This window comes from Nelumbo nucifera, chromosome 4 (genome assembly GCF_055504915.1).
Source record: "Nelumbo nucifera cultivar China Antique chromosome 4, China Antique-T2T, whole genome shotgun sequence".
NCBI classification, from domain to species: Eukaryota; Viridiplantae; Streptophyta; class Magnoliopsida; order Proteales; family Nelumbonaceae; genus Nelumbo; species Nelumbo nucifera.
In genome coordinates, this window is record NC_142652.1 from 13,681,899 (window position 1) to 13,697,867 (window position 15,969).

The 15,969-nt window shown below is 35.6% G+C and overlaps 1 protein-coding gene across 1 annotated transcript; it reads right to left on the reverse strand.

Annotated features, from left to right (window-relative positions):
• Positions 1–1,847: 1,847 nt before the first annotated feature.
• Positions 1,848–3,309, reverse strand: LGT8 (glucosyl transferase family 8). Its single transcript, XM_010273808.3, has one exon. The coding sequence runs from the start codon at positions 3,125–3,127 to the stop codon at positions 2,030–2,032; it is 1,098 nt and encodes a 365-aa protein (XP_010272110.1). The 5' UTR covers positions 3,128–3,309; the 3' UTR covers positions 1,848–2,029.
• Positions 3,310–15,969: the final 12,660 nt, after the last annotated feature.

Consider the following 15,969-nt stretch of genomic DNA (forward strand, 5'->3'; position numbering starts at 1 on the left):
TTTCCCTTTCTGGCTTTCTCATCTAAACCTGAATTTCCTTACTTCTACTTCGTTATTGCTCCCTTTCAAGCTCTACTCCTCTCCTTCCACTTTGGTGTTTGTTATGTGGTTCAACTGGATCTGATTAAATTTGTTATGTGTTCTTTTAGTTCTGTCTCACTCGAGATAATTCAAAGGGCTAACTTTGATCATTTTCTGAAGTCAGTGGGATAGACCATCTTAATGGTTGCTGGAACATATTGTAAATTCTGTTTATGTTTTTTTATTGGATGTTTGTATTTGGTAAAACCAAGAAATATAATAGTTACAATCATTTATGACAATTAGGCATTATTAAGTTTTACATCAAATGACTTCTACAAACAGTTGACATGCACAAAAACCAAAATCCACTTTTATCATTCTCGATACATACCAAAAAAGGAACGGGATCTACTTCTCACACAAGGGCACCTTACATGCACATCCACAATGCATTGGGAACATCTTCCTTGAATAATAACTTATAAATAAGAGAGATGTGCATGTGAGGCGCAAATAAAGCGCCCAATGTAAGGAAAAGATCCTATCTCACGAAAAAAAAAAAAAACTACTGAAATAATACTTATGCATCAGCATTTATTGAATAAACGCCCACGGAACCAATCACCCTATATAATCTTTTATCTACCAAAAAACACTTTATCCAACCACACTGATCGATCCACCCAGAAAACTTTCGTGAATTAGGACCAGGTTTAGGAATATTGTCTTTATGACCTCGTCCGGTTCCGTCCCTCGCTTCCTTTTCATCTTTCCTTTTTTTTTTTTTTTCTGGTCTTTTGTCTCTCCATTCTTCTTTTGACCTTCCATGAGAAGCGATTGACAAACCATTCGATCAAATTTATATTCGAACTGTTTTTTTGATCCCTCGAGTTTGTCAAATTGGCTCCTTTTCTCTTCCCCTTCTTGGATGGTGAAATTTTCGTCTGTAGTTAGCCTCCTTAGGAATAGGACACCTTGATGGGTTGATGTGCCCATGTTCGAACAAAATATATTGTCACGTTGTTAGTTATTAGGTAGATGTGTCACCCCTCAAAACTATCCCGTAATCTCGTTGTCTGTTGTCTCACTGAACTCGGTGCACAAATTCAACTACGAACGCTCTAGCCACTAGCCTCTATATAACTATAAATGCGAGCAACCTTTCACACAAGAAGACATAACAGAGCGTTCCTTTTCAAGTTTTTATCAAAAAGCTCACTGTATGCATGGTACATAACTATTAACTACATATTGTCCCTCACCACGTCTATTGACGTAAAAGCCCTCCGGTTGGGCCGAGTTGGGTAATCACAGAAGAAAATGAAAAGTTGAGTTCAAATTGACTTCTTCACGCAATAACGAATACGTCTCCTTGAGGAAACCGGAATCAGTCAATCAGTGCAAGCCCCATTCGAACAGTCTTTGTTCCTCCTTTTTGAGTGCCAAAAAAATAGGACAGGTGTTTGATTTACATGCTGAAGGCAGCAACCCCGAACCAAAAGGCCAAAGAAGCTTCGAGAAAACGGAAGAAGAAAATGGTCAAGAGTCCCTTTTACCATCTCTCTACTCTTGGCAGCCGAATCCTGAAACGGACAGAATCAAAACCAAATCAGGAACAAACAACCGAAGAATCTATGAAACATGTGAACTGCATATCAATTGATAAATCTTTCTGAGATAATTCTTCCTTGAAACAGAACGAGAAATCAAAGCCACCTCTTCACACGTGGGTGCCATAAACGTTGCCAGATGAAACAGCGCATACACAAACTTCTTCTTTGAAAGAAAGAGAATGAGGAGTAAAGAAGAAGAGATCCACCATGAGATATAACAAAATCAATCAATCAAAAAGGGGGAAAAATTGAAAATCCAATCTCTTCTATTATCTTCGGTATACACATGTGAAAGAATCGCCTTGGACGAATAAAGATAGAAAAGAATCAAAGAAGAAAAAAATTCAAAATCTGATTAAAAACGATCTGTGCAAATGTCGCAGCCGTTGTTTCTATTGTGTTTGTTGTTGGTGCTGAGGTTTGTATAGATCATAAGGTGACCAGAGATGATCAAGTGGGCATGGGGTACCAGCATCCAGTCTCTCCCACGGTTTCCCTTTGCCGCTCCAATGCAGCAAACTCACTGGACCAGGATGCAAAGACCTGCAGCTACCCAGTACGTTATCCCCACCAAGACCATGTTGGTTCCATCTGTGATCGATAGCTTCAACATCTCCGGCAAAAACAAGTAGGAATGGCGGAAGCGAACCCAGTTCGTAGATCCTCCTCTCTTTCTGTAATTCCATCCAGCCCTCTATTCTCTTCCTGTAATTGCCCTGCCTCCATCTCACCAGATCCATCACCATCACACCCGTATTAAAGTAGCATGGCTTCCTCCCTAAGAAAATCCTCGACATAGCAGGATCAGACCAAAATCCATCCGTGAAATATCTGGTAAAATTCGCGTGACAATACTCGGGCGCACCAATGACTCGAAGCCCACTGAGAGAGATGTTCCAGAGCTTCTGTATATCATCAACGACGACGAGATCGGAGTCGAGATAGATGACACGATCGACGCAGGGCTCAAGTATCTCAGCCAAATAGTTTCTTGCATAGTTTAAGGGGTTCTCGAGGGCTTGGCGAATGGAAGAAGAGATGAGATTTTTGACGACGGTTTCTTTGAATAGATAAACCTTGAAATGCAGAGAAGGAAAAGTAGAGCGGACAACTTGATCGAGGGATCTTGGACTCGCTGGATCAGACTCTGCGACTATGAAGTGGAAGAATACATTATCAGGGCAAGAAGCATGCCTAAGAACGGAGTGAACCGCAGATATGGAACCTCGGAGGTATTCCGAGTCAAGAGTCATGGCGATGTGAACATGGGAGGGATCGCACGACGTTATGCAACCTTTGAAAGAGGAGACTGGACATTCAGCACCGTTTCGGTACTCCGGCGCTTCGGCGAATACGGGCAACCATCCTCTGTCACCGTTTTCTTTGATAGGAAACGATCGAATGGCATGAGACGGCTCTAAGAGAACAAGAAGGGGAAGAAGGACGAACAATGTGAGAGTGAAGGGAACAGTTGATTGTAAAGAGAGCATTTTCGTTTCAGACGAGAGGGAGAAGTGGCTTCAGTTTCTATTAGTTATTCATGCCGTTGATGATGATTTTTATATCGACGCCATTACAACAAAGAATGAAAGAAGAAAGGGAAAGAGGAAGGATCCAAGAAAAAGACGTCTAGAATCTAGAGAGGAATGGTCAAGAAGGAAGAATGAAATCGCAGACGCGGCCTCTTTCTTCTTTATCGTTTATATAAATTGATAAACTAAACGCGGCTTCGGTTTTCCATGTTACTATTCGGGGGTTTGGTATACAGAGGAGAGGACGCGGGTATATTCTGCTATTCTCCCTTTCAAGTTTCAAACTCTCAAGTCTCAACCGCTGAACAAGAATTGTTTCGGGGGCTAAAGTTAAAATGCTTAAATTTTAAAAGGGTGAAATCTTATTTTACTTGTTTTTTAGGTTATTTTAGTAATTAGATATAAATATTAATATTAATGTTTACCTAATGACCAAACAGCTGGGCATTCATGCCGCCAGCTGTGAATGATATTTGACGGCTGCAGCAATCAGACTGGCATGGAACAGAGAGGGAGAGAGAGAAGTCTGGATCCTTGAGTGACGGCAGAAGGCCTCTGCTCATCGGCCCAATACCATGTGATCACGTGCTCTGAACCGAGACACGAGAAGTGGGCCGGGCCCGGGAAAACCTCACAACTCACAAGCCACAATTTCTGGCTTCAAAAGATATGTCTAGGTATCCAAGGAGATTCCCAAACCTAGTCTTGTTTTAGTTTTAGTCCTTTCAGGCACGATCAAAATCTTGATGCGACTGTAAGCTTCACGTTTTTAAATTTGATTGGATTTATGAATATCATTGGCTCAAAGTCTCTATAGAGCCGATATAAATCGGGCCGCAGGCTGACCCATTACTGTAACACGCGGGCCACGACGTGGCCCGGCACACACCCCAGGCCGTTAGGCTATGGGCGATGCCGAGCTTAGGTTTTCAGGCCCGTGGGTCAGAACAACATGGCCGTAGTACATGTATATGTATATGCAATGTTTTCAAAACTGGTCCGAACCGAACGGTCATATAGGAAAAATTAGGGTCAATTGACCGGTTCCGTTTAATCTTAAAACTACTTTTTGGCCAAAAATCATTGATTAGGTCAGCAAATAGTTGCTTCGGACAGTTGGACCGTCAAACTGTTCGACTCAGGAATGGTTTTTGGCCATTTTTTGGGGTTTTTTTTATTTTTTCTGTCAAAGTGGATTGTCCGTTCGGACCAAACGATCAGAATTCAAATCGTGAACTATACTCCAGAATGATTCCCTATCTAGTCTAGTTTTAAAAACCTTATGCATATGTATAATAATTATGTAATAATATATAATATATGTAAATTTTTATTTTCAATTGTGTTGTACTTTTTCTATTTCATATATATAAGCAATTGTATACATCAAAGTTAATATAAAATAAAAATTTAAGATTTTTTTCAATTTTTATCTATTTTATTAGTTTAATTTATCATTCTTTTTTCAAAATTTAAAAAAAAAAAATGCCTCTCATGGCCAAGGTGAGGCCATGGCCCAACTTGGCCCAAGGCTCAACAAACAACCTAGGCCCACCTAGGCCCGTACCATGGGTCATATCGAGGCTGGCCTGTTAAGGAACCCAAAGGAGGCAAGCACGTCCCACATAGGCCCATGGGCTAGCATGGCACAACTTTCTAAAGCACAAGCAACCTACAAAGTTGTGTCATACCCGCCCAACATAGCCCGATTTGTACCTCTAAGTCTTTAGATGCAACATTGCGCAGCAAGCAAGTTCACTTTCTTAGTGAGTTATTTTATATACTTTTACTTTTGATAGAAGAAACCAAGGTTTTAAAAACTGACCCAAAAGTGAAACTATTCTGACCACCAGTTTTCGGGTTGACAGTTCAAATAGACAACCTATTTTATCAAAAATATTAAAATTTAAAATAAAATAATTAAATAAAAAAGAGCCAAAAACCATTGAAAACCAACGATTCCACCACCTAGGTCAATGGGTCAATGACCAATTCAACGGTTTTTGGCCAGAGGCCGGGTTTGGGATAAACAAAACCGATTGTCTAACGGTTCCCGAGCTGAACAATGATTCAAAAATATTGGAAGAAACATTTTATTCACTATCCTATTCAATAATAAAAGCTAGCCACCGATCCCTATGATTAAATTATAGGGGAGAATGACTGTTTAGCACACCCTAAAAATTCTTAGCCCCACCATACAGTTGGGGTAAGTGCAAGCTCAGAATTGATGTCAATTCGTAAGCCATGGTGTTTTAGGGTGGGGGTATTTATAATTTTGAATTGTGTAAGGTTGTACTGGAATTCAGAATTTGTAATGTACATTTCCATAAATAATAAGCTACCAACTACCACGTGGCTAATATAAAACTTTGAGATGTTTATTGCTACCATCTGGTTCAGCGTAAAAAAAAAAAAAAAAAAAAAAAAAAGCGGTAGGACCATCCATTAGTGAGGCTGTCCACTAGTATAGGAGTCTCGTTTGTCCATAATTATTATTCATAGTCATACATATAATTAAACATAAATTCCCCCCAAAAAAAATCATTTATTCTTTCATTTAACATGTAAATTAACCAAATAAAGTCTATAAAATAAAATTGGAGAGAATTAATATCTGCATAGTTATGATGTTCCACGTGAGGTTTTTATTTCCCTAATATCGGAAAATTCTCGATTAATGCTGTGTGATTTATGCCTAGTGCCATTTGATCCCCAAAATTTAAAATGTGACAATTCAATACTTAAACTTTTAAAACATGACAATCCAATACTTATAGGTGAAGTGACATTTGAAAATGACACAAATGTACTTCAAGTGTTATTTAATTTTCTTTATTAACCATCCAAATGCTGACAAAAAATTAATAATCTCGAATCCTTGCTTCTTCCATTGAAGAAAGATAGGATTACGTTTGAGTGGGCATTCTAGTGACCCCAACTTTCTTGAATAAAAGAGGCAAGGATTTGAAATTATTAATTTTTTTTGTCAATGCTTGGATAGTTGATAAAAAAATTAAATGACACTCGAAGGACATGTCTTTTTAAAATATCACCTAACGATTGATTAACTGCTAGTTAATGGCAGGTGCTGGATTGTCACGTTTTGAAAGTCCGGGTATTGAATTGTTGCATTTTAAAGTTTGGGGACCAAAGTGACACTAGACCCAAAGTATGGGGCACTCATCGGGAATTTTCCCCTCTGATAATACACAGATTAATATTTAAATGATGTAAGGGGCCGAGCTACCCCCTCCCCCTCAGTCTTTATGTAAACTTCATTCTTTTTACATGGGTAATTTCTGGGAGTTTTGACGAATTAATTAAAATTAAAGGAAAATTCCACTTTAGTACCCTGAAATTTGTGGATAGTGCCAAGTTAGTAACCAAACTTTCGAATGTGTCACTGTAGTACTTAAGCTTTCAAAAAGTGTCAAGTTGGTCCCTGCCATTAATCTAATGTCAGTTATCTATTGAAAATGTCATAACTACCCTTCAAAAGAAGACGCTATCCATTATCTTCTACCTTGATAAGTTGATATTTGAACCAATTGAGGTGTCTGAGATGTTAAATTAATGAAGTCATTGTCTTCTATCTTTATATCTTTAAACATATTTTTGTCTACTTATTTCTTTGCTTTTCGGTTATTATTTTCTTCTATTATATTTTATATATTTTTTCTTTTTTTCTTTTTTTAAAGATAACCGGTTCAATCTCAATAGAAAAGACAATAAAAAACATATTATTTTAAAGTATAATCTTGATATTTTCAATAGATAACTGACGATGGATTAATAGCAGTTGAACATGCCTCGCAACTCGCAAGCCAAGTCTGCTGAGTGCAGCAGAGTGGTTGTGTAATGAGATCTGTTGATTAATTGGTGGAGAGGTCTGAAGGTTTCAGTAGTAGTAAAGACAAATTAATTACTTAAGTCTTGGGGAAACGATTTGCCTTAAAGGAGGTGCAGGGCCTTTTTAATTACACCGGTCCACCAACACACACGGTGACTCGGACTCAGACGTTAGTGGAGAACAACCTTATAATACACCAACATCGATCAATGAACAGATAGATCGAAAACCCACTCAAATATTTAATTAATTTATTTTACTACCACGCGAACAAAACAAATATACATCATCAGGTGTAGTGTAGCTCTCCAACTCCAACGGCTTACTTACAATTTCGGATGTGAGATGTGACCCATGACCAGCCAAGCCAGCGTTTAAAATTTGAAGTCCGTCGATCGATCGATCGGAACGGTGACGACAGATGAGATGATGAACTGAGGTAAGCACTTGTGTAGTTGTGCTGGCCCGTTTACGTTTCTTCGATTTTTTTACTCTGGCCCGTTTCATTGATTCATTGTATTTGTTTAAAATTTTGGTGACGAGTGGACACATACGATACGTTTCATCTCTTAGAATCACGTCACGTGCTAATTATTTTATTTCTTGTTTCGGCCGGTATCCGGCATCTTCTTTAGTTGTGGTACGCGAGTTTTGGTAAACCAAATCTGAGGTAGTTATTATTACAAGTAGTAGAAGTAGGTGAGCTTAGCTTAGTTAAGGTTGATGCCTTAACTGCCTGACAATAAAATTAAAATTAAGATAACACACTTCTTCCATTGGATGATGATATCATGATAGTGAATTAAAGATAAGGGTATTTGGTTTTGGTTTTTTAGAGAATAAAAGAAAAACAGAGGTTTAATTTCTTTGTAAATTCTGTGAAATTACATCTTATTTTCTATCAAAACCAAACACATCCTAACAAATTTTTAATTAGAAATTCATCAATAACCTACTTGCTTCCCAGAAATTGGCCTGTGGTTAGTTGTGCAAATGGACTTATTTTTTTTTACAACAACTGCTTTTTATTTTTACTTTTTTATAATTTTACAACAGATGCTTTCGGACTGGGTAAACATAGTAGGTAAAGAAATGAACTATGTACTGACTACTCAGTATTAATCGTCTTCATCGATCTATTAAAGTGTTGCTGTAAAATAAGGATTAAAGAGTTGAGTAGTGCAAATTATCTTTGTTACTAGACTTAATAATCTGCACTTTGTAGAATAAATTAACCAGGAACACGTACGCTGCCTTGATTATATATATCATTCACCCGATTTCAAACAACAAAAGATTTTCAAGCTATTGATGATCAGCGATGAGAGAACGTGACCAAAATGGGATACCCAATTTGTACACCTAGCCATAATCGACCACCTATTTTTCCAGGTAAAACCCACTGAAAAGGAATATTAAAAATACAAAATTATAAGGCATTGGCACAAGAGGAGGAGGAGGAGGACTCAGTCAAGGGAACGAGGAAGAATTCAGACATTGATATTATTTCATTATTTGATTAGAACAGTGGAAAAGACCATCCTATCCTTTTTCCAATGCTAAAAATGTATCTCTACCATGTGCAATTAATTAATGCGGATGATTATAATTTATATCATATAAATAGGGGCAGAGGGGAAGTTGCCAAACAATGAGATGATTACATACGTTTCCCTGGAAAACTTCTAACATTCACCAACTCATCAAAGTATTTCTCTGGTGAGGAATGAGGAATGAGGATTTTGATTCTCTCTTCTTTTTCGTTTTAATTTTACACCAGGCAAATATGCTGTAGCAGTCTTTATGCTACGTGTGAACGACAAAAGTTGTTTCTAGAAGCAACATCTTATCAAGTTCAAATCACACTGGGAATCAATGGTATCATCGTAATACACTAAGACTGGGCCCATCATCCATACATGTGGATGCCACGTATGAGGCTGATACATGTGCCACATCATGATTGGTCCGTTGTAGAACATTTAAAAATGCCATCGGTTGGTACGAAAAAGTAAACGATTGGGCGCGCGCGTGAGTGGTGACGCTTTTCAAGAAAACCGTGAGCCAGCTGCGACAAATGGACAGTCCAAGTCCAAAATCACTTTTGGTCCTATTGAACCGTGTTGTTTCTTGTTTGAAATTGGAATGGCGGTGTTTGTGTTTCTTTGTTAACAAGTTTCGTCCACTTGCCACATCAGTGTTGCAGAAAAACTCTGAAGAGTGAATCATGTGTTTACTTTAATCAAGTTTCGTTCACCAAGGTCTTAAAAATCGATCCGAAAGCAAAATCGTTTTGATCATCAATTTTTGGGTCAATGATTCAATTGTTTGGTTCGAATGGATGGCTTGTTTCAATTAAAAAATAAAAATAATTTAAATACAAAAAGATTAAAAATCATTATTCAGATCGAATTGATCAATGGTTTAATCACTGAATCAATGAATTATTCATCAAGTCAACGGTTTTTAGCCAAAGATCGAATTGAGAATGAAACGAAATCGATTGTCTGAACGACTCTCAGGCCGAACTGTCCGACTATTTGAATCAACAATGGTTCGAAAACACTGTCATCAACAACCATGCAGCAACACCACCTCTCCGTTGAGACTTCTACACACACGTACACAAAAAGACATGCCATCCAAGTTGGCAATGTTCTTTGAGCAATGGCATAATGGAAATGTATAGAGAGATCATGGCATCCTCCACCGGAACTGGGATCAGCTTTCAGCTCCCAACGTATCACACCCGACACGAACCTCACAGCCCCATCCTGCCATGTATCCCACATTTCCCATGAATAACAACACAAAGGACATAAGATATTCCCAATACACGGTGGGATGACGCTGTGAGGAGCAGATCTGATTTCCCTCTACCTAGAGATTTTCTAAGTAGGTGTTTGGTATCGGTGTTGGGAACATTGTACAATTTTCTTATAAAAACAGTGTTGGGCATGTGGAGTTGTAAGTATTTTTTGTTTGGAACCAGTGCTGCCATATAAGCATTTTCTGAGAAAACAACATTAGTTTTGTTTGGTACCAGTGCTGGCAGCAATATTTTCAACATTGATCCATATTATCCAATGTCCAAAATGATGCCACATCATTGCACCACTATCAGCAATGCACCGTTTTCTCAGAAAACATTGAAGCTATGTTTGGTTCTATGGGTGTTTATTGAAAAAAATACCACCACATCAGCGTTACATAGGCGTTGGCATTTATTGCAGATGAAGCAAAATGAAACAACTATTTAGTTTCACCGTTTATCAAATAAATGATAGAAAACTGAAACGCTTTGATTTTTGTGCATGGGGCATTTGGGGAAACATCAAATTCTTGTTTCCCCCAATGCCCCAACGTTTCTTGAAACCAAATCCTGATGTGGCACATTTTAATAGGTATCTGAGGTGGAGAGTAAAAAACGTTTAAAGTGAAGCCCAACCAAACAACAAAAATAGGAAACATTTCAAGTAAAATATGTTAAAGTGAAAAAATACAAATAAACGACCTATCATAAATGCCCAAGGAACCAAATACATACTAAATTTTACATTGCTCCAAACCACACTTTCCCAATTTTCAAGGCATGGTCTGGAACAATGCTTTTTTTCTTTTTTTTTTTTTTTTTTCTGGAAAAACTGTACCAAACAAGGGGGTGTTGTTTGAAGCACCGCTTTTTCTGATATAGCACCATTTTCTCATAATAAGTCATCGATGCCAAACATCACCTAAATTGACGATGAATCAACATCTCTGGTGGCAATTACTAAATGCATCATATCCAATCTAATATATCTAAGGGAGTTCGTTATATGGTACATACGGCCAAATCGGATCAAACTAAATTGAAATCGGCAGTTTAGTGCGTTATGAGAAATTTTATAATTTTGATTTTATGGTTTCAGTCTGATTTTCTGAATTTTAGATACCAAATCAAATCATAAAATAAACAGATGGGTTGTGCAGCTCTCTTCTATCCAATCACCCTCCCCCCTTCTCTTAGCCTTTACATAAATTTTGTTAGCCCTCAACTTTCTGTTTTTCAACTATTTTCTTTCAAACCAAACAAGCTTGAACTACTCCTGAACTATCTATCAAAGTATCTCTCAGGTTTAAATTTTAAAACCCTACTTAAATTACCTATGAAGTTTTAAATGCAGTATCTTTTATGTTTTACCGTTAGATTAGATAGAAAGACTCTTTTACCCTTAATTCAACTTTTCAAAATTTATACCTTTACCTTTTTTTGGGATAAATATTAATAGAATGACCCGTGCAATGCACAGGGTATTTGATATTGATGGTGATGTTTGACTATGCTTTTATATCTCGGGCATAGATGAAAGTTCACATACCGTTCAAGTCCTAATACATAAAAGAAAAGACTATCCTCACAAAATAAGGTTGCAACTTGGGCAAAGTTGGCCTGAACCCAACCGAAAAAGTTGGGTTGGGTTGACGTTCGAGTTAGGGTTAGGGTTGAAATTCATGAACCCGACTTTACTTCAGATTGGGTTAGGTTTGACCCCTTAGCCAACCCGACTCTATAGTACATGTAATATATAAATATATGTTATATGTAATATATAATATACATTGATTTATTTAGATGCATGATATTTGTATAGCCCCCACCACATAGTATTATGTATTTCTTTTAAGATAATCATCACTTCACTTAATCCTAATCAGAAAGACTAAAACCTTAATAACATTATTTTATGTTTTTTTTTTAAATTTTATTCTTCATCTCCTCTACGTTGTTTACCTTCCAAGAAAGACCTATTGTAAGTTGTTTTTCTGAATTTTGTACCAAAAGAACAAAAAAAAAAAAAAAAACGTTAACAAACAAATACTAATGAAATATAGGATTAATATATGTAGTGAAAGTTGAGTTAAGATCTAAAATCAAGAAATCCTATGAGGTTTTAAGGGATGGGAAGAAGGTTGGGTTAGGGTTGAAGGAATTTAGTTAGTGTTAGGGTTGGGGTTAGGTTGGGTTAGGGTTTAGAACTTAGGGTTGGGCTAGGGTTGGCCTCAACCCGTCCCGACTTGCAGCCCTATCACAAAATGCCAAGATCTAAATTTTATAATTATAACATGTTGGTTGCAAATGCGTAATATTGAAACATTAATGCACCAAATCAATTATAAAGTTATATATATAATGAAACACAAAATTTATGGAGAATTGGAGATGCCACTCTTAACTGATCTCCTATTTTGCAATAACTTAAAACCTATGAAAATAATTACTATTAACGATTAGAAGTAAACTAAACTATTATGTTAATTTACTCAATTAATTATTGAATAGCAGAATTCATATTTAAGATGATTATTAAATAACTTACATTTAAGCCCAAAAAATATTTTCTTCTTACTTTTTAACTAAAAAGGAAATAAAGAAAGTAGTTGGAAGCAAAATTTATCAGCCAACCACTAGAGTAATATGTATGTAAACATCTTCTAGGCACATTGATCATTTTCACACATTTGTCCAAGAATAAAACAATCGAACGATTCATAAGGTGTCAAAGTGTTGCATACGACTGAGGACATGAGTTGCAGGCCCTACTTAACAGCCACACACATTATACAGTCCCAGTGGCCAAATGCCTTTATAAGACGTGGGCCCAATTGACAAACATGTATAGGGCCCATGGAATGAAATTTTTGTATTTTTGTGCAATTTTTGTTATATTTTTTCACTTTTTATATTTTTCTATAATTTTTTGTTTTATTCTACAATTTCTTTTCATTTTTCTGTAATTTATCGTTTTCTTTATTTATTGTAATTTTTGTTATTTTTCATCAATTTTTATGGTTTTCTATATTTTTGTAACTTTTTGTGTATTTCTTTATTTTTGTAATTTATATTATTTTCCTCATTTTCTATTTTTTTTCATAATTATTTTGCATTTTTATTTTTCTTTAATGTATGCTATTTTCTACATTTCCTATATTTATTTGTATATTATGTATTTTTTATAGTTATACTTTTCTAGAATTTATGTACTAAGGGGTAGAATTGGTATGAAAAATCAGGGTCTTTCGACCACGCTAATTGGATCATTTTTATTTTTTATATATGGTAGTAGATATAAATTCTCATTTTATTCTACTATTTTTCTTCATTTTCTGTAATTTATAGTTTTCCTTTGTTTTTTGTAATTATTTTTTCTTCAATTTTTGTGATTCTTTATATTTTTTTGTAAATTTTCTCTATGTTTCTATGTTTTTCTGTAATTTATTTCCTTCAATTTTTGTGTTTTTTTCACAATTATTTTGCAATGACAATATTACAATGGGAAAAAAATAGAAAGTTGAGGGTAAAGCTGGAAAGTAAAATCAAGGTTTTTTGACCAAACCAATTACAACATTCTCATTTTTAGTATGGTATAGATTTGTAATTTATGTTATTTTCTTTAATTTTTATGATTTTCTATATTTTTTGTAAATTTTCTATGTATTTCTTTGTTTTTTGTAATTTATATTATTTCTGCATTTTATGCGATTTTTCATAATTATTTTGCAATGACATATATACAATGGGAAAAAATAGAAAGTTGAGGGTAAAGTTGGTGGACTAAACCAATTGCAACATTCTCATTTTTTTAGTATGGTATAGAAATTTCTATATTTTTTAGTAACTTTTCTATGGATTTCTTTGTTTTTTTTTGTAATTTATATTATTTTCTTCATTTTATGTTTTTCATAATGATTTTGCAATGGCAATATATACAATGGGAAAAAAAAGAAATTTGAGGGTAAAATTGGAAAATAAAATCAAGGTGTTTTGCCCAAACCCATTGCAACATTCTCAGTTTTTAGTACTAAATTAATATTAAGCCCATAATAGGATTCTTATTATCTAACTAAAATTAATATTAATTCAATAAGAGGTGTCTTTTGTATTGTTTTCAAGTTTTGGTGTTTAGATGATTTCACATGCATTATGTTAATCCTAAGTAACGTTCATGAATTTTTAATTTTTATTTTAAATATCAAGGTGAATTTATAGAATAATTGGTTGATATATGATTTCAATAAAAACATAAATACCGATAAATTATTGGTTATGGGATCTCAAATCTCCAATCACCATTTAGCAGTCCTTATGTTTCATGTGTAATTGATGAGAATTTACGGACGATTGTAATGAATTAAATGAAAATAGTAGGTAACAATAAGGTCAGCACCGAAGAGTGTAAGTAGCCATTTATGATAAAATCAAATACTTGAATGATCAAAAAAGAACATTGGGAAACAAAAATTGTTAAGAGTAAAGATGGAAAGTAGAATCAAGATACAACCATGTTAATAGTTTGCATTCTCAGTTTTTATCATTGGAAAAAGTTTGATGGACAGCGTGTGGCCTCATGAATCATGATAGTTAAATAAATTACTGAAAAAACAAAAATTATAGAGGGTAAAAAGGGAAAGTAAAATCAAGGTTTTTGACTAAAAATTAGCATATGGCTTCAGGAATCATAATAGTTAAATAAATTACTGAAAAAACAAAAATCATAAAGGATAAAAAGGGAAAGTAAAAAAAGGCTTTTTGACTAAAAATTGTTAACATCCCCATTTTTATAAATGGTACAAAAATAGCATTCATTAGAAGGGCTTGGGTCCTTAAACCAGAAGAAACACCCAATCTAAAGCATTACAACATAACATCCTGAAGTTTCTGAATACCCACATACAACCATACCATGTTTTACAACTCGAACCATAGCCAACTTGTATTATGTCATACTTTACTGACTTTACATAATTAACCCAAAAAAACAGAAAAGTACGGACAGGCTCAATGCAGAGTTATAAACATTCAAAATGTCAAATTCCCACTCTATACACCAATGCCCACCCATAAATTGGCATCAATTCCGAGCTGGCACCCACCCCAACTGTAATTTGGGCCTAAAAATTCTGATCCTAAGCTGAACCGTCATTCACCCCAAAAAAAAAACATATCCTTTAGCTAAGATTTTTTTTTCTATCGTTGGAGATGTAAGGGTCTGTTTGGTTTGCAGTCGAAATTAGAACCGAAATCAGAATCCAAATCTTCTAAAATTGGAATTGGAATGATCCATTCCTATAGTCTGTTTGGTTCAGACAGGAATGGGAATGTGAATTAAAATCAGCAGGAATGAGATTTCATTCCCAAGAAAGGGGCAGGGAATGGCCATTCCCTCAAATGAGAAAATGTCATTCCATCAGGAATGGAAATGGGATTTAAATTCTGCCAAATCAAACAATTAGAATCATAATAACCCATTCGAATTCAGATTCCAAACCCATATTCCCGAGAACCAAATGGGGCTTAAAAAGTACATACTTCCCTTTACCCTTACCCTAATAAGGGCATGTTTAACTTTAACCACATGTATTTTGCCTTTTCGGCCCATTCCTTCATTTTAGGGAAGGAGAGAAGTAGTCGTACGGTGAGACAAATGCTTTAATTCTTTCCAAATCTAAAGATGTCAACAGCTCAAATGTAATCTGACTAAATAAAATGGGACACCGAACCCTACCCATCCGCCCATCCCATCCCACCAATAGTACCCTCATATTCAGTGAAGGCTATAGTTATAAGTAATTCAATTATAATATACCAATGGGTTGGATTTGGTACAGGTTGGCTCAACCCCAACCCGGCCACTTATCAAATAAAAAAAAACCAACTCGGCCTGAACCCAACAAACCCTTATGCCCCCACCCCTATGTGGGTCCTGTCTCCCCCTGTCCCATGGCCAAAAAAAAAAAAGGAAGTTATTATTGAAAGAACCACCATTACAAAACCTATAATTAACAATATATTCTTCTTGGGACCTTTCAGCAACAGAAGCTGGGCATCATTTTAGTTGTCCTTGTGCTGAGGAGGTTTGGATTTGGAAACAGGTGGAGCTGATCACCCCATCTTGTTCTCAACCAG

Excerpts from the sequence above, each read along its gene's own strand:
- LGT8 (XM_010273808.3), bottom strand. The coding sequence starts at position 3,127 with ATGCTCTCTTTACAATCAACTGTTCCCTTCACTCTCACATTGTTCGTC.